Source organism: Mirounga angustirostris, unplaced genomic scaffold (genome assembly GCF_029215605.1).
Source record: "Mirounga angustirostris isolate CCGP_5_RB_7025 unplaced genomic scaffold, mMirAng1.0.hap1 SCAF_17, whole genome shotgun sequence".
NCBI lineage: Eukaryota > Metazoa > Chordata > Mammalia > Carnivora > Phocidae > Mirounga > Mirounga angustirostris.
This window is the reverse complement of record NW_026991725.1, coordinates 22954817-22977989: the sequence shown is the minus strand read 5'-3', so window position 1 is coordinate 22977989 and position 23173 is coordinate 22954817. Positions and strand designations below refer to the sequence as shown.

Genomic DNA, 23173 nt, shown 5'->3' with positions numbered 1-23173 from the left:
TGGCGTTGGATTTATAAAATATGATCAATAATGAATGGGAAAGCCAAGCCCTGTGGATTGGGGCTGGGGGCTCAAGGGCCGCTGTCGACCCCCTTGGGCTGGAGGCAGCTTGCAGGCGAGATTTGGGGAGGAAGGGATTGAGTAGAAGGGAAAATAAATAACCTCCGAGCGATCCGTGTTGTCACCCCCCCCCCCACCTCCCCAGCCGGTTACCCAACGAGAAACAAATGCAGGGATTGCCCGCAACTGGGTGGGTGGGGGCAGGTCAGGTCTTTATTAATCTGGGCCAATTTCGCCTGGCTGGGCCTTTGGGGGAACTTGGTCCGGTCCTCCCGAGGTGAGGAGCGGAGGTGAGCCTGGCCTCCTGGCTCTCTCTCGGTGCCCCCAGACATACAGGCAGGGATGCAGTGAGGCTTCGTGGGTGCTCCTACAGGCGCGGGATCCAGCCCACGGGCGTTGGATGCTGCGGTTTCTGGTGGCTTAAAAAAAAAAAAAAAGTTTGAAGATAAAAAAGGAAGGGGGGGGTGGGGTGGGTGGGAAGAGAAAGGAAGGGAGGAGGGCGGCCTGGGTATACTGCTCTCCTGGTTCCGGGAGGCGGATGCCTCAGTCGAGCGTGGCTGCCGGAGAAGCAGGGGCAGCGAAGGAAGGAAGGCGGCGAGCCACGACCTCGGAGCTGGGCGAAGGTGGCCAAGTCGTGGAGAGGGAGAGGCGGGGCAGAGCATCTCTCCTCTCCTCCTGCTCCCCCCACCCACCCACCCACCCAATCCGGGAAAAATAAATATATAAGCTTGTTCAGCGGCCCTGCACTCCAGTTTTATCCACCCCTCCACACACATGCACGCACAAACAGGAGAGGGCCCACAGAAACAAAGGGGGAGTTGGAGGGGGATACAGCCACCAGCCCGGGCGCATCTCTCCAGCGTGGCCTGGGCGCCAGGGTCTCGCGCCAGCAGCCTCGGAACGCGAAGGGAGGGGGTTTCTCTGGGCTCCCCTCCCCCGTTCCTCTCTCCTCCAATCAGGCGCAGCCGCCTCCCTCACCCCCTGCGCCTCTGGGCCAAGGGACTCGCACCACCTGCCTCCAGCCCCCGCCCCCTCCTCTGGGCTGCCTGGCCTGGCGGGCGCAGGAGCCCGGTGACCGGCTCTCCCCAGCTCTGCAAGGCGCCGGGGGCAAATGAGGAGCGCGGGCCGGGCCAGTCTCGGGTTCTCGCTTGTAAACTTTATTGTAACTCTTCCGCCCTTTTCAGGCGCAGACAACAGAACAAAGTATAGAGGAACAACAAAATATATAATTAGCCCTCCCACCCCCCAATAAAGCAATTCACGGATACAGGATACATTCTCTTCACAGTAAACCTAAGAACACTTTTAACAATTGCCCACAGCGCGCATGCTAACTAAAGTAACCTCTTTTGAGAAACACTTAAGACGAAATTGCCAAACCAAAGGGGGGGGGGGGTTGGGAGGAAAAGAGAGAAGCAAGAGAGAAAGCCAGCGAGCTAGGGAGGGCAGCGGGGAGAGAGGGGTTGGGAGGGGGAAATGAGGACGGAGAGAGAGAGAGAAAGAGAGAGAGAAGAGAGAAGAGAGAGAAGGAGAGGGAGACAGAAAGAATTACGGCGTGAATAGGCAGTTTCATGTTGTTGGGAGAACTTAGCAGAAATCGGTACTTCGGTCATTACAAAGAAGCACGTTCAAAGGAAAAAAGACCATTGCACAAGGAGGCTTTTTACACGGGGCGGGGGCGTGGGGGGCTCAGCCAGGCCGCAGCCGCTCACCCTCGCAGGGCGAGGGAGTCCTTGCTTAAAATCCTTTTCTTTCCCCCCCCTCCCCGGCCCCCAAGAGAAGGGAAGGAGATCCACGGTAGCTCACACACAGAAGCTATTACGAGATACTACCACTAGCGGGGACTGGCGCGGCGGGGGACGCTGCGGCGGGAGGCCGGGCTCCGGGCCCCGCTCGCGGGGCCAGAGCTCTCTCGGGCGGGGGCGGGCGACGGCCGTGGCGTGGTCGGGGGACCCACGGACGGAGGGCGCCGCGGCCCTGGCAGTCCCAGCTGGAGCCTACTTCTTGTCGCCCTTCTGCGCGTCGCCCTCGTCCGCCGCCTCCGGGGCCCGCTCCAGCTTCTGTTTCTCCAGCTCCTCCTGCTCGCATTTGCTGCTGGGGAACTTGTCTTTGTTGTTCTCTTTTTTCCACTTCATCCTCCGGTTCTGGAACCAGATTTTGACCTGTCTCTCTGTCAGTCCCAGCGCATGCGATACCTCGATCCGCCGCTTGCGAGTCAGATAGGGATTAAATAGGAACTCCTTCTCCAGCTCCAGGGTCTGGTAGCGGCTGTAGGTCTGTCGGCCTCGCCTGCGTCCGGCGGCTGCTGGGAAGGGGGGAAAAGGCGCGACGGGGGGGGGGGGAGGGGGGAGGGGGCAGAGACGGAGAAGGTTGGAAGATTCGTGAACCAGCCTAAGAGACCAGTATAATAAGGGCAGGGGACCTTCTACCCCGTGCAGGGGCGGGGGCGCTGGGAGGCCGCGGTCAGCGGTCGCGGGGGGTGGTGGTGGTGGTGGTGAGAGGGATCAGACACCACTGAATCTAAGGGAGCCCCCTCCTCTGGTAACCAGCACCAGGGAGTTGGGTGGGGGTGGTTCAAATCTATTAAAAGTGCCATAAACTTTAGAAGGAAGGATGTGAAGGGTGGGGGCAATAAGAATAAAAAAAGCCCGGATGGGGACGAATGGACCCACCTTGAAAAGCCCCCAGAGCCTCTGCCCCAGAAGAAAAGTTTCTTCAGGGTAATTAAACTATAAAGCAATTGAGAAGTGCAAAAGTTGAGCGCCCCCACTCCCACCACCCTCTCTCCACTACCCCCATAAAACAGTAAAAGGGGGAAAAAAGGATGAGAAGAAGAAAAGTAAGGCAGGGTGAGGGGTTTATGGATTCAGGAAATGTCGCTTAGCGACCCCCCTTCAAGGGAAACAAAAAAGAAAGGAAGGAAGGGAGGGAGGGAGGGAGGGAGGAAGGGAGGGAGGGAGGGAGGGAAGAAGGAAGGAGGGAGGGAAGGAAGGAAAGAAGGAAGGAAGGAAAGGAGGAAGGAAGGGAGGAAGGAAAGGAGGAAGGGAGGAAGGAAAGGAGGAAGGAAGGGAGGAAGGGAGGAAGGAAGGAGGAAAGAAGTGGGAGGCGATCGGACCTGAGCAGGCACTTCTCCCAGGCGCTGGAGGAAATGCTCCGGGCCTGCCCGGCCCCCTGCCCGGCCTCGGGCCCTCTGGTCTCCCTTCCGCCCCCGGCCGGCCCAGACGCGAGCTCACCTTGCGGGCGCATCCAGGGGAAGAGCTGTGTGGGCGACGGGCTCTGCTCTGAACCCTCGGCCTCCTCGCCCAGGCCGCTGGCGGCCGCGAGCTTGCAGTCGGCGTACTGCACCAGGTCTGGATCCTGCGCACCAAACAGGCTCTGCCGCTGCAGCGGGTCGTAGCCGTAGAAGTTGCCCGGGTCCCCGTGGCACGCCACGGCGCACGGGTTCTGCTGGTAGGGAGCGGTGGACAGCGACGACGGCCCGTGGTAGAACTCCTGGATTTGCGACGGGTGCTGGAAGCTGCCGCCGCCGCTGGGACCGTACACCACGGTGGGTCGGCCGCCCAGGTCCTGGGCGAAGCCGCAGTCATAATAATTGGGGCGCAGGGACTCCCCGGTTTTGTATTTGGAGAACAGTGAGTTGACGAAATAAGAGCTCATTTTATTGAATTTTGAGGCGGCGGCGGCGGCGGCGGCTGTAGTTGGGGGCTGTTGGGGAGGGGGTGGGGAGGGGGAAAGGGAGGGAGAGAGAGAAAAAAAACGCGGATTCGCCGGCTCCTAGTCACCCTCGCCAGGAAAAGGAGAGGGAAAGGGAGGAGGGGGGAAAAAAAGAAAAGAAAGAAAAGGCGAAGATCTCGAAGCCGCCACACTTTTTGTGATTTCCAGGAATAGAAAAGGACAGCGAAGCCTCCAAAAGTCTAAGCTTGCATGGCAGCCGCAGCTCGCTCGCCCTCCCCCCACCCCCCACCCCCCAAACAAAAATATACCGCCACTTAAAGAGGTCCTCGCTTTACATTTCGAAGAAGGGATGCCAGTTCATAAACAGTTTTCGGTGATTTACTTCCCTGCAAATGAGTTGTTTCATATTTTGCACTGTCTTTTCATGATCATTTGCATCCATTAGAGACCCCGCATCCTATTGGCTTCTCCGTACTCCTCCCGGACAGAACGCAGAGCGAGGGCGCGAGCGAGAGAGAGCGAGCGAGAGAGAGAGCTAGAGCGAGAGAGCGCCAGGGAGTGAGGAGAGAGCGGAAAAAAAAAAAAAAAGGAGGGGAAGAAAAAAAACACCCAGGGAGAGCGAGGGGGAGAGGGGGAGAGAGGGGGAGAGGGAGAGGGGGTGAGAGAGAGAATGAATACGGATTAAATCTGTTTAACTACCTACATTAATGAGATATCTCTTGCCTCACAACAAATCAAATACCTTCGCAGACCACCCCCAAAGACTGATGTGGGGGAGTCACAGAAAAAAAACACGCACACACACATACACAACGCGCCAGGCGTAGGCACGCTGTTAATTTCGCGATTTTAACGAGGCAGTTGGAGTCTTTTTAAATGTCAGGGTCGCTTCGGAAAAATGTAAAAGAACACGGTTTAATTGCGCCGAGTTTTAAAAGGTCCTATAAATGTAATTGGTATTTTAATACAAGTTATCAAATCATACAGCTTCCTCTCCTAAACATATTTTCAAACAAACGAGGTAGTCATATTTAAGGCTTTAATGATCAATTTCCTTATTATTGATAAACGTTTAACTATCGTGTGGAGGGAATTGGCTGGGTAACCGGCCCCCCAAAAACGGCTGTAAACTCTTTAACAAACTATAAAACGCAATAAAGCCGGAGTCTGTTGTTGTTTATGCCGCAGCGCATAAAAGCTGTTAGCATTTTACGAGTTCTTTCCTCTACAGCTATAAAACTGCAGCTTCGAGCGCCCCGCCGCCCGACTGCAGCGCGGTGGGGGTGACGAAGCCGAAATGAGAACGATTATGGGTTTTTTCGGCGCAAACGGTGACTTTTCTGAGATTTCACCTCCTTCAGCTGGGGCCAGCACCTGCCCCTACCTACCCCCCCCAGCCCCCAAACCACCTCCTCTCTGCTCCACCCAGGCCACGCACCCACTCTCCCTCATTCAACAAACAAGCAGGATTTTCTCTGGAGAAGGGGTCCCGCAGGGCATGAGGAGGGACCAGGAGGGGGGAAAGAAACTTTCTGCTTAATGGGCAGTGGTGAAACAGGGAGCAAAGTTCGCCCAGCAACCGCCAAATCCGCAGCTGTGCACAACCTCCTTGGCCTGGAGAGAAGTGCTGGGATGGAGAGAAGGGTCTCCAGTCAGCGCTTTGGGGGACCAACTTTGTGAGATGGGAGAGGGGCCTGGTGCCACTGGCAGGATGACACCCAGCTGGGCAGTCCCACTCCTGCACCGAGGCCTTGGGACCTACTAACCAAGTTCAACTGGCTCCCCAACCTTCCAGCCCAGCCCTCCACACCTTCTGCGGCACCCTAGGGTGAGGGGGCACCACCGAGCCCTTGAGCACATCAAAGGGAGGGAAGGGCCATGGAGGCCGCTGCGGGACACTGAGGCCCAGGTGCTTGGTTTGAGGCTTGCGTTCTTGTCCTCTCCTCCGCTCTAGGTAGAGGCTGCAGAGTGTATGTATGGGGCGGGGGAACTTGTAGCTTTCAGCGACCTTTGAGCCATCATCACTACCTGAACTGACCTTGGGGTAGAGGGGATTTGGATGCAGCAAGGCCACAGAGTCCCCATTTTCTCTCCTCTCCCCTTGGGGAGCCTGTAGTTAAACCCAACTCTCTCTCCAGACCTGGGGACCTGGGGCCTGAGGCACAGCCTAGAAGGCCGAGCTGCGTGGGCACCACCCCCTCCTGCCTTTGCCTTCCCCAGCCTGTCTGGCCTACGGAGGGTGGTGGCCAGGTTCTCGAAGGCGCCAGTCCCAGGGTTCCAACCAATGGCTTCCTGAATCGGCTCACTGGCCAAGGAATGGAAAGAAAGAAGGGAAGGAGAGAGAGGGAGAAAGAAGGAAAATTTCTAGTAACAAAGGTAGAGGCTTCACAAATACATTCAAGCCATTGTTTATTCACCAGAGAGTGGTTTGCTTTTGGAAGGGTGCTTTGGGGGGGGGGGAATCCCATTTACCCCAACCTTTGTAAAAAATGAAACCATCAGCTTTTTCCAAGGGGAAGTTCCCAGCAGAGCCACTTGGTCCTTCAAAAGTGAATCGGGAGAATGGGAGAGGGGCTGAAAGGGAACAGAGAAGAGGCGGGGAGAGAACCAGGGTCTTGGATTTTCAGTGCGAGGCTGAGGGGGTGGTGAGGCAGCTGGAAGGCAGAGTTAAGTTGTTGCCGAAGAGAACATTTTTATCAAGTGCGGGGGATTTTATGGTCATGATTTGAGGACTCACCGGTGAGGGAGAAATTCAATGGCTTGTTCTAAATCATCCCTACACCGTGCCAGAAATTCCTGATGGAAGGAAAATGTTTCTATTATAAGAAAAAACAAGAGCAAGGAGATAATTTATAAACACCCAACGGAGCGCAGATTTATTAGAGAAACTCAAGTTGAGAAACTCCGCTTGCCTCTTTGCACCAGGTCCTGGGGGAAGAGAAGAGAGACCGCGGCGGGGCTAATTTTAAGGAGGGGGCTGTGTGTTTCTCAGGCAGGTTTGTCCGGATGGGGGACACGGATCAGGCTGGGCCGGGAGGAAATGGGAGATTTGGAATTAAAAGGGTTATGGGCAGACAGCGCGCGGGTCTCAGAAGGAAAATTGCCCGAGTCCAGGCCTCCAGCTGCTAAATTGCGAAAGGACCCTTGTCCCCTAGGTTTGCCGGGGCCGCGGCGCACGGAGCCTGAGCTCCCACCTGGAAACCACCGAACGCGGCGAGAATCGGGCTCCTGCTTCCTGCCGCCGTGCCTTCTCCCACATCCATCCGGCAAACGCACACTTTTTGGGCTGCCCAACTTGGGGCGCGCAGAACAACCGAGAAAACATACGAGACCTCCCCGCGCCTCGCGGTCCTGGGGAGCCCCTGCCCCGCGCCTGGCTCACCCGGCGCGCGCCCAGCCCCGGACGCGTACAAAGGCTCTGAAGCCTCTGTCCGTGCTGATCCGCTCCGCCCGCTTTGGGCACCTCCGAATCCCCACCAAAGCCGGGGATCTATTCCACCCCCCCAAGGTGTACCCCACACACCGCGGGCTGGCTCACCCGGTTCCCTCTGCTGCTGATCCCGTTTCGGGGCAGCTTCCTCTCCATCCGACCTTCTTCTGCCCGCTCGACCCTTTCACCTGACCTGCTCACCCGCATCCGCAGATATTCCTCTAGCCCCCCTCCCGGAAAATCTCATTTTTCCGAACTAATTCTCCTCTTTTATTTTGCCCATTTTTCTTTTATTATTATTATTATTACTATTCCCCGTTTTCATGCATTTGTTGCCCCACCGACCACAGAAACTGGGTGAGAAGCACTGAGACCTCCTCCTGGGGAAAACTCAGAAAATTGACCATTGGGGGGGACGCAGTATGCTATATCTGAAATCTATAAAACGGGGGGAACGGCCATAATGAACCCTATATTTTTATTACGCGCAAATTATTCATGACTTTCGGTAGCGCTCAGTTCACAGACTCAGGGCCGACCAAGGTGCGATGTGCAGCCGCCAGAGTCCGCAGCCTTCGCTCCGGGGATTTTCGCGTGGAGCAAGGGTGCCATCTAGCGGCCGTCCTGAGAAAAGGCGCCGCCGCCGCCACCGGTTCGGCCAGTTTCTCCGGAGAGCCAGCCACCGAGGCGACAAGCGCGAGAAACTTTCATTATTAGTAGAAAAGGGGGAGGGAAACGAGAGCAGGCGAGAAAAAAGACATCGGAAATCAGGGAATGGCTCATGAAATTGTGCAGATAAGCTAAAAAAAAAAAAAAAAGGCGAGGGGGGTAAGGAGGGAAAAAAGAAACCATAAGCTTTTTTCCTCTCGTACTGACCCCCGCCCCCCAGCAAGCCCCTAATTTCTGGCGGAGACCGCCAGGCAGTGCGCCCTTTATGGCCCGTAAAAGGGGGGAGCCGAGCACTTTTCAAACCCAACACGATTGTTTCAAATTCTGAGGAGAAACAATTGGGCTTTTTTTGCGGGGCGGGGTGGGGGGGAGAGAAGAGGCCTGGAAGGGTGGGAGGGGGCTGTAAAAGGATCAAGAGGCTGCCCGCGCCCAGACGTCTGGCCCCGCCGGACCCGTGTGTGTGTGTGTGTGTGTGCGCGCGCGTGTGCGCAGGGGGCTTCTCGTTTAGGACGCCCGATTCTGGAGGGGGTGTGAAGAACAAAGAGAAGAGTCCGAATTGCGTTCTCTGAAGCTTGTGTGACAACAAAGTGTTCTTCCCTCCCCAGTCCCCCTTCTCCCCTCTTTGCCCCCTGGGCGCCCCCCCCCCCAAACCCCAAGCCCCGCGGCCCGGGACGGGTGAGGGTGGGGGCTCCGGAGCCTGGCCCACCCGTTCGCCCGCCAGCCCCAGAGCCCAGGCCCAGCTGCGGCTCTTGCAGCTCCGGAAAGTTTCCCCTCACTGTTTGCTTTGCTGCTGTTTAGTTTCTTAACCTTCAGAAATTTATACGCTATAAACTTTTATAGCGGTCATATTCTTTTATTGCTGCGCACACGGCACTGAATTCCTCTCCCGGCTTCTCCGTCTCGCACTCTCGCGGTCTCCCCCTCTGAATCTCTCGCTCTCTTTTATGACAACAGATTTCCCCATCCCCGGCTTCCCAGCCTCCGCATCTTCGCCTTTGTTTGTCTTTCAAGAAGCCACCCCGGGCTCGGGACGCAGACGCCGCCGGAGGCTTCCCCGGGAGGCCTCGCGCCCCCTGTCCCGCCGCTCTCCGTCCGGTTCCAGCCGCGCCTTTGCGTTTCTTCTCGGCGGAAGCTTGCCTGCTCGGCTCTCCCTCCGCGCCCGCTCGCTCCAGGGCGCCCAGGATGGGGAGGGAGCCTAGTCTACACAAGCTCTAAAGCGAGATTCATTTTATAACCCGAATGGAACCCTCCTCGGAGGACCGTACCCAGGGCCGTACCCAGGAGCTTCGCTTTCTCCTGCCTTTGGCAATCTGTCCGATTATATCTTTCGTTCGCTGGAGAGGGGTAGGCCTGGCCTTTCCGCTTCCAGGCGCCTCTCGCTCGGGCCATGCTTTGTCCCCACCTCTCCCCCAACCCTCGGGGGCTCGGCGGGCTGCAGCGCCGCTGGGATGGGCCTGGCGGGAGGCTCCGGCGGCCGGCCGGCACCCCAGCGCCAGCCGGGCGGGCAGAAGCCCAATCCCAACGCCTGGCTGAGACGGGCAAGGCCGCGGGGAGCAGCGATCTTCCTAAGAGGCTCTGGAGGGGATGGGTCTGATGGGGACAGAAAGGTGCCTCTGGCAACCACATTTAGTTTTGGGGTCCGACTGGGGAGTGATTTTTTTCCCCCCTCTGGAGACACTTCTGTTGCACTCCCAATCTCCTCTCCCTGCCTATCTATGGGAGCTGCCTGCCCAGGCCTCTCCTCTTACCAAACCACCCGCTTTCCACCAAGGCTGCTACCCTGTGGCTCAAATCCGAGCCTCAGATTCCAGGTGGGGGCCAGAACCCTCAGAGGTTCACTCCTTTTGAGCAGAAGGAAGGACAGCCTGGTCTTCCTAAGGCCTCTATCTAGGCCCAGTCGCCCAGCTGCAGGGAATGGGTGAAGGAAGTTAGTGCCCAAACCAAGGTGATGTTCTCGGGCAGCTGAGAGAGGAACTGCTTCCAGCAGTGGCAGGGCAGGCCTTGCCTTCCCTCTGGCTCTGGAGTTGGTAGGGAGGTCTCCAGTGCCACTTTGGAGGAAGATATTGCTCACTGCAGACGAGACCCGTCTCCAAACCACTCATCTTTCCTTCCATCCCCCTCCGGTCTCCCAGCTCTCCTGCTGAAAGGCTCTTGCTCACTTTAAGCAGAGGTCTTGGGACCTTGGGTCCAGACCAGTTCTCAGCTCCACCAGGAAGCCTGCTCTGTGCAAGGTCTAAGGAGACACCTCTTGGGCCCGGGAGTCTCTGTTTTTTCCAAGCTGCCCTCTTGGAACTAGGACCTCTACCTCTGGCCAGGTGAGGAGAGCCAACAGAGAATGAGACACAAGGAGAGATTTATTTTCTAGAGTGATATATATTTTTTTGTTCTTTTTCTTGTTTTTTTTTTTTCTTCCAAAACAAACAATCAGAGCTCTAGGCCCCTTGCCCTCCCCGTTCCCACCCACAACCCTCCCATATAAGCGACAACTGAAAACAGACGAGACGATCACCCCCAAAGAAATCACAAAACACAGCACAATTTCACGACAGCCACCGACAAAGCAAAAAAAGTTCTACTGGAATGTCCCCTTGCAGGGTCGGGAGAAGCAGGAGCAAGAAGAGTTCATGGAATTGAAGGGGACTGGACAGATGAGGGAGCAGGGGGGAAGAAGGGAAGCAGAGAGTAAGCTTCAGGCCGATGCTTAGGTGCGATCTCGCCTCTTTCCTTTGCACGCGGGACCGCGTTGCCCAGAAGCGCGCGCAGCAGCCGAGCAGACCGCCATCCAGGCCCGAGTTGCGGGATGCAAAGGCCGGCGCCGGGGCAGGTCTCGTTCTGCGCTGGGGCAGGCAGCCGCCGAGCCCCCGGCTCCTCCGCTTGGGTCGAGAGGTGGGCAGGATGGGGAGGAATGCGCCAGGCTCCTCGCGCTGGAGCCTTTGCTCCTCCCGGCCCTCTACAAGTTATCCCGGAAGGGAGCTTGGGAATCGATTCACAATAAATTCTCAATAGGACTCTCCCGACCTGGCTTTCCTGCCTCTAGTAGGGTTGAGCTAGGAGGGGATGGAGGGTGGATGGGGGGGGGGGCGGGGGTTTCTACAAGGGGCGGCTTAACTCGCTGGTGCAAGGTGGATTTGGCCGAACAGAGTTGATTTCAGAGCTGGGGAGGATGTGGAAGGATGCAGGGCCGGTGGAGAGCAAGAGAAGCTACAGTCTCTGTCAAGCGGGGCACAGATGAACGGACAGACGACATTGTCAAGGCTTACGACCCACGATTTGACCTCCTTTTGTTGGAAGGAGAGGAAAACAACATGCAGAATTAAACATTTCCTGCAACAAAATGTGTGTGTGTGTGGAACACCTTCATAAGTCCTAGGATACCTTCATAAGACCACTGCTGCCTTTCCTTGCCCCTTCTAGCCCCCCAGCTTGGGGGCTGAGTTTACCCCCATTTGCCCTTGGGTCCAGAGGGGGTCAGTTGGGGATTCCATAGAGATGGTATTGTGATGCTGAGCCCTTTGGGCTGCAGAGCCTCATTCAGGAATGTGTCTCTAGACATCTTCTTGATGTGTTACTTGTGCCAAAGGTAAAATCTGGGCTTGCTGGTGGTCTGAGGGCTGTTCTGCCAGATTTGGGGTGCAATGGTCTGAATTTGGGGTGTCACTTCATTGAGTGTTGGCTGTGAGCTTTCCCCGTTATTACTGTGGGCTCCAGGCTTTATGTATGTGGGCTTCTTTTGGGCTGTATGCAGTTGGAGTGTCCCTGGGTGACTTTGGGGTGGGTGCAGGTAGGGGGTGGAGATAGGTAGGCTGGAAGTGAGGGCCTGGGGCTTCCCAGAAAAATTAAGGGGATTGCTAGGGGGGCTTGACTAGGGTCTCTCTTTCCTTGTGGCCCATCACCTTGTTAGAAGCCAACTACATGTCTACCTTCTAAATCAACAAAACTTCCTTCTGAGGCTCAGGAAGAAGAGAAGGACAGGTAAAAGGGCAAAGGAAAGGAGATGCTCTAGATGCAGAAAAGGACTTGGAGGAGAAAGACTCCCTTCCCCATTCACTTGAATACATCCCAGACAGCACTGGCCCTGTAGCCATCACTTATAAATACGTGTGAGATGGGGAAGGGGCGGGGAGGGCCGGGGGGGGGGTCTTCACTCTTTGCCCTGTTCCTTATTCATTTTCTTCATTTTCATCCGCCGGTTCTGAAACCAGATTTTGACTTGTCTCTCACTCAGATTGAGGAGTCTGGCCACTTCGTGCCTACGGTCCCTGGTGAGGTACATATTGAACAGAAATTCCTTCTCTAGCTCCAGCGTCTGGTATTTGGTGTAGGGACAGCGCTTTTTCCGGGAAGAGCGAGCGTGCAGCCAGTTGGCGGAGGGGTTGGCTGAAAGAGAAGCAGCGATAGAATCAAAGAAAGGAAGGGGGGATGAAAGGCCCCCATGTTCTCCTTCCAAAAGGACGTACCCCTGGCCTCCACTCCCCATCTTGCATTGCAGAGAAGGGACCTGGGCCTTCAAGTTCCCAGAAGGCGTCCCAGAGATGGGCCAGGAGTTGCTATTGACACCTTCAGGTGAGAGTTACTTGGACAGAGTGGAGCTAAACACGTACCAGGCTTCTCAGCATTTCCAAAGCTTTGCCTGCCTCCGGTCCTCTCTCAATCTCTTTCTCCACTTGGGTCCCCACTGGTCAGGACTCAGGTCAAAGCCCAACATGGCTAAAGCAGCCCCCCCACACAAACACACTGGCATCACCAGACTAACCAGAGGTGGTTGACCTGGAGGGTCCTGGCCTTGGGTCTGGGGGCGTTAGAGTAGGGTTGGGCTGGGGGAGAGCGGCTTCTATTCAGCCACAGCTGAGAAACCTCCTGGCTCTCCAGCCCAGTCAGAGTGCACCCTGCCTTAATCACAAGCTTGCATCCCTTGGCCACATGGCAGCAGGCATGTGTGTCTGTAGATAACTTGTCCCCCCACCCTCCACGTACACACCGCAAACATGGGTCTGCACTTAGAGACGCAAACATCCAGCACACTCCAATTCACATGCAACCCAATTGCAACCATTTATCAACTCCAGCCTGTGGACAAGGGAGCGCCAGGGGCTCACAGATAACTTATGGTTGCAATAGTCTCTCCTTTTCCGCTCCTGCTCAGCTCGCAGTTTGGTTAAAGCAAGTTCAGGGAAATTGGGAAGCAAGATTGCTCCAGTCCCAAGGTGGGGAGCCATGGATGATGTGGGGGTAACAGAAAGCCCTTCACAGCACACCTAACTCCAACTGGTTCCATGTGAGGAAGAGCAGAGAAAGGGGTACTTGAGTGGGGGGCGGGGAGAGGAAACAAAAATATATACAGGCTTGTCTCCTTTACCGTCTCTCTCCCTACCCTCCTGAACTCAGAAAAGTTGCCAAATAAAGCAGACCCAATTAAAAATAACAGCCACCCTTTGCTAGATTCTTCTCCCCAAATGAAAAGCACTGAATATATTTTTAAAAAATAATCTGGTTCCTCCTACACTAAGTACCGTGTCTTACCAATTTGCAGTGCTATTTCCTTAATGTGATTGCCTGGGATGGGACCCGCAGCCGCATTAAATATGAAAGAGGAAAAAAACTGTTAATAATTGATCCTAGCCAAACCACGGCCTTGCAGTAATGGGCTTTCCAGGCAGAGTTTGGAGCTTTGGGGTGGGGGGTTCTGTTTGGGTGTGAGCCGGGAGGTTTTGGGAAGAGCCTGTGTTACCCAAATGCTAGTTCTGGTTCTTAACCTCGGCTGGCTGGAGGAGGTAGCACCCTGCAGGGACCTCAGGGGAGTGGGACAGCCCTCTATCCTCCAGCAGACGAGGACGCCCCAAAGGGCCTGTGGGCTACTATGTTGATGGGAAATCTGGCAGGGCAAGCAGAGACGAAAAAAATCTGACCCTCGCTCCCCCAAAAGAGTAAGGGGTGAGGACTTGTTCCGGCCAGCCTGGAGGTTATTGTTTGGAGCTAAGAGCCCCCAACCAATTTGCCTTTCTCAGCCTTACAAACGAAAAATATGAGACTCGCCCCCCACTCCCACATCCAGCCAGCAGCACCTCCTGGAAATTAGCCAGACTTGGGTTCCTGGCGGGGGTGCTTCTGGAGGAGTGGGAGATGAGGAGTAACTACCATCGGAGGGTAAAGTTCTCCACCTTTCCGCAAGCCTCTCTTCCCACCCTCCCCCCCCACCCTTCCTCTCCCCAGGGTCCCTTCGGGATCTCTCCTTCTCCACTCTGGCTGTCGGCCCCGAAGTTCAGAAGCGATTCCCGGACTCCCCGAGAGGCGGACAGCTCCGGCTGGGGCTAGGGAGCCCCGCGGCGCGCAGCGGGGGCTGCAGAAAAGGAAGCTGCAGCCCGGGCGAGGGTGCCAAGGAGGGGAGGGGGCGGCCGGAGGGAAGGCTCCCGGGGAGGGGCCGGCGCATCCGGGGAGGGGGCTCAGTCACCGGGTCCTGGGCTTCCCCGCCCCTCCCGGCGCCGGCTGCGGACCGTGAGCGGCTACTGCGCGAGATCTGCTAGAACGATCCTCCGCCAAGCTGTTGCATCGCAAATAAAATCCTAATGAGCCCCCTCCCACTTCCCCTTGGCCGGCTTTTACGGTCTGCGCGTGGCGCGGGGAGCTCTGCCAGCCGCGCGGCCCTGGGCAGCCCCGCGCGGGCTCCCGGCCTCGCTGGCCGCCGCCCGGTCCCCGGCCCCGCCAGCCCCTCTCCCCGGCCGGCGGTCGTCAGCCTCCTCCCCGGGCTCTGAGCCCGAGCCCCGGGGGAGTGGGGGAAGGGAGGCCGAGAGAGCAGCGAGGCGGTGCCTGCGCCCCAGTTCCCCTCCCGGACGCGGAGCCGTGGGGGCGGCGCTCCTCCAGCGGCCTGTCTGCCCTTCGGGGACACCCCGCTTGCTCGCCTCCTTGCTCCCTCTTCCCTCCTCCCCCGCTCGCTCTCCGGCCACCGCCGCGGTCTCCCTTCACATTGTCCGCAGTTTATTGCCTCTCCCCTCCCCTCCCCCTCGCCTGGCCTTCGGCCTGGTATTTCCTCACTTTTTATAACTTACTTTGATCCGGCCTCTCTTTGTCCTCGCTTCCTTCGCAAATTTTATTGTCCCCGTAGCCGGGTCTTTGATTAGACAGGACGGCCTCCCTGCCCGCCGAAGTTTCCAAACTGTACTCGGGCGTGCCCTGTTTGAGCAGCTCCCCAGGCGCGCCCAGCAGCGGCTCCGCCTTCACCGCCGCCTGGCCCTGCCCCGGAGCAGCTTCGCCGCGCGGCGCCGGCTCCAGCCAGGTGCGGAGGTACCTGCTCTCGGCCGGCGGGACGCCCTGGGGCTGCAGGTAGGGGTGGTAGACGGACGGCAGGCTTGCGGACGCGTGCGGGCTCAGCGGCGCCCAGGAGGCGCCGAACACCGGCGCTTTGGGCTGGAAGCTGCACGAGGGGAACTCCAGGTGCTCCGCGTGGCCCGGCTGCCGGGGGCTCGCGTACTGGCCGGAAGGAAACTTGGCTGGAGGAGCGTCCTCACTCTCGTGACTTATGATCGAGTCGACATAATAGCTGCTAAGCGTCCCAGAAATGGACATTCTCAGACATTATCCGGGCGCTCGCAGGGGGAAGGGAAGCGCTCGCGCGGCGGCGCCCAAGCAGGGAGAGGTGGCACCCAGACCGGTGTGAGGGCTTTCGGACGCGACCCCCCCAGCCCCCCACCCTCCCACCCCCACCCCCTGCTCAACTTCTCAGCCAACAAAGTACAGTGGAGCAGCCCGGCTCAGCGCTCCTTGCAAAATGATTGGTCAAAGTTTTTCCGACTGCCTGATAAAGCGTCAGCTCCAACATAAATCAATCGGGCGAGGGGGCTGCGCTCTCGCTGTCATCCGTCCGCACCGCATTCCATATCGAGGATGGATTGTTTTATGCTGATGCAATGTGCTATCACGTCAGGGCTCCGGCGGCCACGTAACCTCAGCCCGAGCTGCCGGCCGCCCGCCCGCCCGCCCGCGCCCCCCCCCTTTTGCAGGAAGGGGGGTTGTTCTCGACATGGGGCGGCGGGGGCGGAGGAGAGGCGGAGGGAAAGCAGCGGGCTGCCTCGGGAGGGATGCAGGCTGTGGAGCCCTCTCCCCAGGCGGGTCCGGGAGGAAGCGAAGGCGAGCTGGGCAGAGGGAGGGAGAGAGCCAGCCTGGGGCGCAGACCGAGAGGCCCACAGCATAATTAAAGAGGAGGTGGTCCTCTCCGCCCCCCCCCCCCCGAAAGCACGGCCACTCCACCCCGCAGGCCTCGTTTCCTCTCCTCTGTCCCCTTGACACAAGATGTTTATTAAACAGCGGTGCAGCGGCAATCCATTGGAGATGAAGTAAAGGGGATGGGGGAGAAGTTGGGGGGGGTTATAGGGCGTTATCCGCTTTGGAGGGTTCTCTGTGACTATGTTGGGAGGTTTACAGGCCTGGGAGCTTCTCCTGACCCCTCCATAGCTGAGAGAGGAGACAGGGGAATCAAAGGGGGTGCGTGTCCAATGATCTGGTCCTAAAATTTAGCTATCCTAAAATCAGAACCTACATGAGGTTGAAGGTATTCATCAGGCTCTGGAAAGTTGAGCCTCTAAAAGAGTTTAATACAACTAGCCAAAGCTCCTTGAAATTTCTAGGGCCTCTCTCTGGCCCTGCTCAGAGGGAAGTATGGGGTTCCGGGGGAGGGGGCATAGCCATGACTCCTTCCCTTCCCTGGTAACTGCCCAGGCCCTTAAAATTGCCCATTGGGGGAGCTGAATGTGAGAAAGGGTTAAGGGAACTTCCCTAAAGTGTCAGCAGAGCAGAGGTATGGACAGGGGTCCCATGGTTATCTCCCCTGACACCCAGGGAAGAAGGGGACCAGTGAGTTTTTGCCTCTTCTGGATGGCTCCTCTCGCCCGGCATTGCCGTCCTGATAGATTTCCAAATATCGGTATTAGGTACCAGTGTAGACAGAGAGCCTGCGGGTCAGTCTCCCGACCACCCGTCGCCTTCCCTCCTGTGAACTCTGGCTGCAGCTTTCAGATAGCCCGTTTTATTGGTATCTACTATGCGGCCCTGCGCTGGGACTCCCCTGGGGCCACCGGCTGGCTTCCTGGCTCATCTCCCAGCCGCTGTTCTTCCAGCTTCTGCCCTGGGTACAGTCGCTTCTTGTGATGTAGGCACACAGGGAGGCACAGCCCCTGGACAGAACCGATTCTCCTCCGGGTGGGTTTAGGAGCAGGCTGGGGCGGGTTTTCTCAGCATTGCCGGGCCCTGGGCCCTCAACCGATAGGCTGTTCCCGGCCCTGTCCTTTTAACAAAAGCGGGGCCATTCTAATTTGAGGTTTTATCTTTTTGGCCATGTACCCCTCTGCCGTGCAGAAGGTTGCGGATCACCTCTGTGCACACACACAGACACACTCCCTCCCGCTTTTCTTTTCCAAATGAAGCCATCTCGTGTCATTACGTGTGAAATATGAGGGTGAAGCGCCATATTTCTTCACATTATGGCGATTTTAAAATGATTTTTTAAAGATCAATGCCAGCGCCGAGCCGGCCCCCTCCTCTTCCACCCCAGCTCTCCGAGGGCGACAGCCCAGCAGACCGGGAACCAAACGGCGTGAAGATCTGCTCTTTCCATGGGACCCAAGTGGGGAAACAAAAATCCGATGCAAATTCTTCTAAGTAGCGGTTGGACGCTTGGGAAAGTCCAGGGAGCTCCCCGGACTCGACAGCGAAAAAGCTGCGCGCAGAGCGAATGAATCACAGTTAAGGCAAAGCACCTGTTCTCGATTTGCCAGATGTATGGAGTCTGCTGTTGGCTTTACCTGTAATAAATATATTCTTCAAAGAAAAAAAAAACCCTCTCCTGCCGTAAATAATGGTGTTATGAAGCATGGCGGGCTGAGTATATGACTTTCTGTAGTATATAAATTAGGGCCCAAAAGGCCATATGGACTGTGGGCAGGGCCTTTTTTATTTATAGAAAAGCCACAGTGCTGGGCTGTTCTTAAAACCCAGGCCGTGCAGGCGCTGGGCTCTGACTGCGGCCCTTCTGGTTCCCATTCCCGGCCCAGACTTTGATGCTGCCTCTCTTTGCAATAAGAGAAGTCCAGAGGGACACTTAGTTTAGGGAAGAAGTTAGAGGATGAACATTTGGGCTCAGGACTTGTGCCCCATAAGGGTGGAGAGTCCCAGCAGACGGGGGGCTAAGTTTGTGAGTTGCTGTCTGTATGGGGAGTTGCTCCTAAGCCCTGGTAGCTCCCAGGTACTGGGTAAGGAGGAGACCCAGGCCTCTTTCCTGAGACCAGAGCTTCACCTTTGCTCATAAAACTGGAGGGTGGGGACAATTTCAAAATGACAGGTTTTGAGGTCTCTGTCTTCTCAGGATAGGGAACTCTGGAGCGAAGGGAATGAGCAAGCACCCACGCCCTGGACCCTTCACCCCAGCTCTCTTCCCTCCAGGTGGGGATGCAGATGCATCAAGCAATAGTCCCACCCTAGCCAGGCTTTCTAGAAAACACTGCTGCCCCAAACTGGAGCTCAACTCCAGCTCAGGGAAAGGGTTAAAGTGTCAGCTGGGAGGGAGCCCCTTGTCTGGGTGCTCTGAGGGTCTGTGGATGCCCTGAGAACCTTGTTTCCTCTCCCAAACAATGGTACCCACCGTGGAGGAGGGAGGCAAACAGGATTGCTGCCCCTGGAGTCCAGCTTCTAAAGATGCTTAATAGAGAGGTTGCTTGAGTGGGGGGATCACTTTGTCCGGAGAGCAAACTGCTCCCCACCCCACCCTAGATCCTAAAGAGAAAGAAGGAAAACCTTGCCTTCCCTCGCAGGCTCTAGCCATTCCCAGCACAGGAGCTGCGCCTGAACACAGCTAGGGCCAGGAACTGGTGGCTCATAGAAGGGCAGGCAGGGGAGAGCTGCAACCCTGGGCCACACTGGGGCCCAGAGCAGCCAAGAGCGAGGCCGAGGTGGGGAGAGCAGAGGCCGAGCCTGGCCTGGACCAGCCCAGCCGGTGAGTGCCCGTGTTACAGGGGTGACTTTTGGAAAGATTCTTGTCAATAAGGAGAGAGAGAAAATCTAGACAGAGGGAAGGAAAAGAGAGAAGGAAAAACAAAAAGAAAAACAATAAATGGGAAAAGGGGGAAAATTTGTGTTTAAACTTTGATAACTGATAAGCTAAGCTGAAATTTATGCATGTTGTATTTGGATAGACGTGTGTGTCCTGTAGGTATATTTCAAATCAATATTTATTTATGGGGACCCAGTGTGCAAAAGTGCTGTGCTCTATGCTGTGTATAGACTATGTAATAAATAAATATGCCCAACTATAATACTGGATGTGCTTGGGCATTCATATAGAAGATCCAATGGTGCATATGTGGATGCGTGTATAACCCCTGTGAATGATGTGGGTTTACAAGTCTGTTCATATAAGAAGATCTATTACCCAAAAATTGTTGCGTACATTTTTATAACAATCACACACCTATGGAAAGGGCGAAAACTTGAGTATTCGTGTACTTGAATTTTGGCTATAGAACATTATCTGATTAGGAAGCTTTGTTTGAAAATCTGCTGACTTGATATTTAAGCAAAATATTTACCGTATCCTCAAACAAGCGCATGTAACTTAAATCTGAATTCTTTTACAACTTTCTCCTAAAATAATTCTCTGGAAGGTGAAGGAAATGACTCGAATTGGCCCAGGAGAGGTTGAAATTTTGTGACTTTTTGGTTTGACCATGACATCCTTTACTGCGTATCTCACCCAAAAGTGCAGGGACAGTGTGCATCATGTGATGCCTATTTCATGGTAGTGATGGGCATAAGAATCAAGGCACCATACTTGTGCACAAGTGTGTCCCTCACAAGTGTGAATCTGGCCAGTGGGCAAAGATGAGTGCAATGTGAAAGCCCTCAGGTAACTGCAGGGGTCATATACAGCACTGCTGTCTCCAACGAAATTAGAAAGGTCCCCACGTCTATGTCCCCAACCACCCGGGGATATTTCTTCTGACCCAGAACCAGAGTCCAGACCCACTCTGAGAAAGAAAGAGGTGTGGGGATGCTTGCTGGGGGGGGGGTTGGGGGAAGAAACCCTGGTCCCCAGAACCTTCAGCCTTTATCCAAACCAGCCTCTAAAATGGATCACATCGAATCTACACCCAAGGGTTCAAACCTCAGTGCTTCCAAAGCCTCCAGGTGGGGATTTTAATTGTAAAGTAACGAAATCTCCTGCCAAATCTCCCTCCCAGGATGTCAGAGGTGAAAGGAGGAACGGAGAGGTCAGCAGCCCAAGCAGACCTCGGGAATCTTCTTACCAACTCTCAGCCATCAGGGACATGGAAGGCAGTGGGGGTGGCTGGCTCTTTGGGAGGGGGCATCTAGGAGGCCAAACGGGGAGGGCGGCAGGCGGGGCGGAAAGGAGCTGAGCAGGTAGAAGGTTATTACGGAATTGCTTCCATAAAACCTGTGGCTGTTGTAAAACTCTCTGCTTTCCAAAGACTTTATTTCCTCTTTTCTCTCTAACATCCCCCTTTTTTCTTTTTACAGCACTGTTCCTGGGAGGGGGTGGCCAAGAGACACCAGGGATGGAAGACAGTCAGGCTCCAGGATCCTGGTGGCTGGGCAGGTTTGTGAGAGGCCCAGAGAGAAGTAAGGTAAGGCAGTAAGATGCTCCAGACCACCTTCACCCAGGCTGGAGGACAAGAAAATGTCAAGGAACAGCGTTGTTGGCCTTTGCCCACCAGGACAGTAGATTGAAGGCTGCATTTCTTCCAGGGCTGGGGGTGGGTCTTCCAAGGCCCCTTCCACTCCCAGCAGATGCCCCTTGTTCAGAGATCACTCCCCCTCCCAGGTCAGCTTGGCGCCGGAGTCCCATCCGGTCAGGGCCTCTTTCCCAGCCCCTTTCCACATTTCCTCTGCCTCAAGCAGGGGGGAAAAGTTTGGGAACAAAAGTTAGCTTATGCTTTGGACCGTCCCCCTCCTTCCTCCAGTACTTCCAGTTTTTCCTTTCCTGGGCAGAGAGCCAGCAGCCTCGAATGGGTTGGGGTCAAAGAGGGTATCACAGCTTTGCCCCTGCCCCCCCCCGTTCCATCTCCTGTCAGTCCATAAGTCTGGAATGAAGGGCCCAACAGCCGGGGGCTCCTCTGTAGCAGGCAAGCCAGGCCCCTCTCCCAGTGGGTGGCCCTTGGGACCCAGGTAAACCTGCAGTCCAGCCCCAGGGTCTATGGGGAAGCCTTGGCCACTTTGTGGGGAAGGAGCTGAGGGATTGGGAAAGGTAGGACTTTTTCTGCCCCACTCCTGCCCCACTAGGCAGCCCTAGGAAGGACCCTGGAGGCCCACACGCTGAGGCGACATGGGATCCTGATATTTCCTTTTCAGAATGGGACATACAGAGTCCTCTTCAAGGACCTGAAGTTTCCTGTTGAAGTGGAGTCCTGTCCCCCCTCCAATGGTTACAAAGACCTCAAGGACCCCCCCCCCCCCGTATCTCTTGAAATCAAGCTTTTTGCCAAGTTGGAGAGACTTACTCTGGAAAATCTAAATGTAGACAGGAGCCCAAGATCCCAAGGCAGAAAGCTTGAAACGCAACCACCATTTTCTTTGGCTCTGCGGAACAGCCCAGCAAGGTGCCTCTGGTGAGTGGAACGCTCCCCATTCCCCCTTTCCCTCCCAACGCACACTGAAAAGATACAGAAGTGTAAAGACACCCTAGTAACTTCCCAGATCTCTCCTCTGGGGGAACATCCCTGCTGCTTCTGGGTGAGGGACCTCAAACCTCGTCACCACTTCGCAAGGTGATACACTAACCCTGACTCTGCTTCCCTCCCCAGCTCCCCACTCCTCCAGCTAAGCGAGGAGCAGTAACTGCCGTGAGTCGGGTGGTTTAATGTCGTTGTGTTCAGAAATCCAGGCCCAACAACATGAAACTACCTAATTCACTCAGCAGTTCCAGTTCACGCTCCAGGTCAAGGGCTCCCTGAGGGCAGGCCCCTGCAGCCATTTTGTGCGCCCAAGCGGCTGGCCCTCTAACTCCATTTTCCGCCACGACTTCCCCAGCAGAACCCAGTTGCTAGTAAACAACATGTCCAAAGACCTGGAGGCAGGACTCCAGGAAAAACCACTCTGGAGCTGGGCCTGGCAGCTCAGAGTCCAGGGACTTTTGCTCTCTTCCAGGAGCCCTGGTGGATGGGGACCCTAGGCCCAGCGCCAGGCCTGGGCAAGGCCTCGCCAATACACCTGCCTGGTCCCCGCCTCTCGGCCTCCGTCTCTGCAGCTGGAGGTCTCCACAGATAAGATTTCTCACCTTCAGATGGTAATCAAGGTGCGTCTACACTCGCCGGAGGGCTAGTGCCTGTATTCCAGGGTCACTCAGGGCAGCTCTGAGAGGCCAAAGCCCTGCTTTGAGACTGCAGTATAGACAGAGAGTGGAGGGGAGTGCTGAGAAAGTGTCTGCAGGAGACACAGACGGAAAAGCCGAGTGTGAGAAAGTACCAGGAAAACTAGGGAGCAAACAGAAGAATATGACTGGCAGGGGAAGCGGGCTGACCTGAGGAGTCGCTGTGAAGTCGCCCTGCCAGAAACGTCTTGGGGGGGGGGGGCGGGGGGGGCTGGCTCTGCAGAGGCTGAGCTGTCCCAGGTAAGACCGTCCGTTCCGAATTCATAAACGAGCCCGAGGGGCTGAGGACTCAGATTGGGACGCAGAGAGCAAGTTTGCATCTTCCTTCCTGACCTTCAGCCTGGGCCCTTCTCTCCCCGCCCCCACCGATGTCCCCTCCTGCCACCTCTCCCCACTCCAGACACCCGCAGCGTCGCAGGTGCTCACGCACACAACCCGCAGCGGGCGGGCGGCCTGGCGGGCCGAGGCGGCCGACTCACCTGGGCGGCGGCGGCGGCGTGGGAGCGGCCGTCGGAAGGTGCGGAAGGTGCGCAGCCAGCGGCCTGTCCCCGTCCGGGCCCGGCTCCCTCCCGCCCCGGCCCCGGAGGCGAGGGTCCGAGTGGCCACGTGTCCGGCGGGGAAGTCCGAGGGAGCGCAGGAGTCTGCCTGGCCGCCCGCTCCCCCTCCCGGGTATAAATCTTGGGGACCGGAAATACAATAAAACTTCACCGTGTTGATGAACTTCAAATGGTTTACATCCCCTCCTGTCCTGAAAAGAAACACGGCCGGGGGCGGGGGGGCGGGTTAAAAGGAAGGGGGAACAAATTTACGAGCCGCAGAAGCAGCCGCCTCGGCCCCTTTCTTTCGCCCGAGGGGACTGCGTCCGCGTGGAGAGAAGCAGCCTCGGCCGCCGGCCCCCGGGACTTTGCCTCGGCCGTGCCCGCCGCCGGGACCCTTCTCGCGGGACTCGCCGGGGCGGCGGCCAGGCCTGG

At 56.5% G+C, this 23173-nt stretch overlaps 2 protein-coding genes and 1 long non-coding RNA gene across 4 annotated transcripts; 1 reads left to right on the top strand and 2 right to left on the bottom strand.

Moving 5' to 3' along the window:
• Positions 1 to 1196: 1196 nt before the first annotated feature.
• HOXB8 (homeobox B8) lies at positions 1197 to 15004 on the bottom strand. Of its 2 annotated transcripts, none has more exons than XM_045889075.3 (3): positions 14878 to 15004; positions 3294 to 4270; positions 1197 to 2365 (listed from the first exon to the last, which is right to left on the bottom strand). In XM_045889075.3, the coding sequence occupies exons 2-3, from the start codon at positions 3715 to 3717 to the stop codon at positions 2058 to 2060; spliced, it is 732 nt and encodes a 243-aa protein (XP_045745031.1). In that variant the 5' UTR covers positions 3718 to 4270; positions 14878 to 15004; the 3' UTR covers positions 1197 to 2057. The 2 variants fall into 2 exon arrangements, with proteins under 2 accessions (XP_045745031.1, XP_064438149.1); XM_064582079.1 differs by having other exon boundaries at positions 1197 to 2362.
• Positions 8540 to 16268, bottom strand: HOXB9 (homeobox B9). The gene is made up of 2 exons (XM_045889074.3): positions 14878 to 16268; positions 8540 to 12211 (listed from the first exon to the last, which is right to left on the bottom strand). The coding sequence occupies exons 1-2, from the start codon at positions 15392 to 15394 to the stop codon at positions 11976 to 11978; spliced, it is 753 nt and encodes a 250-aa protein (XP_045745030.1). The 5' UTR covers positions 15395 to 16268; the 3' UTR covers positions 8540 to 11975.
• A 4082-nt stretch (positions 16269 to 20350) lies between these two features.
• Positions 20351 to 22113, top strand: LOC129046242 (uncharacterized). Its single transcript, XR_008507172.2, has 3 exons — positions 20351 to 20460; positions 21185 to 21441; positions 21980 to 22113. It is a non-coding gene; the product is annotated as an uncharacterized LOC129046242 (long non-coding RNA).
• The last annotated feature ends 1060 nt before the right edge of the window (positions 22114 to 23173 follow it).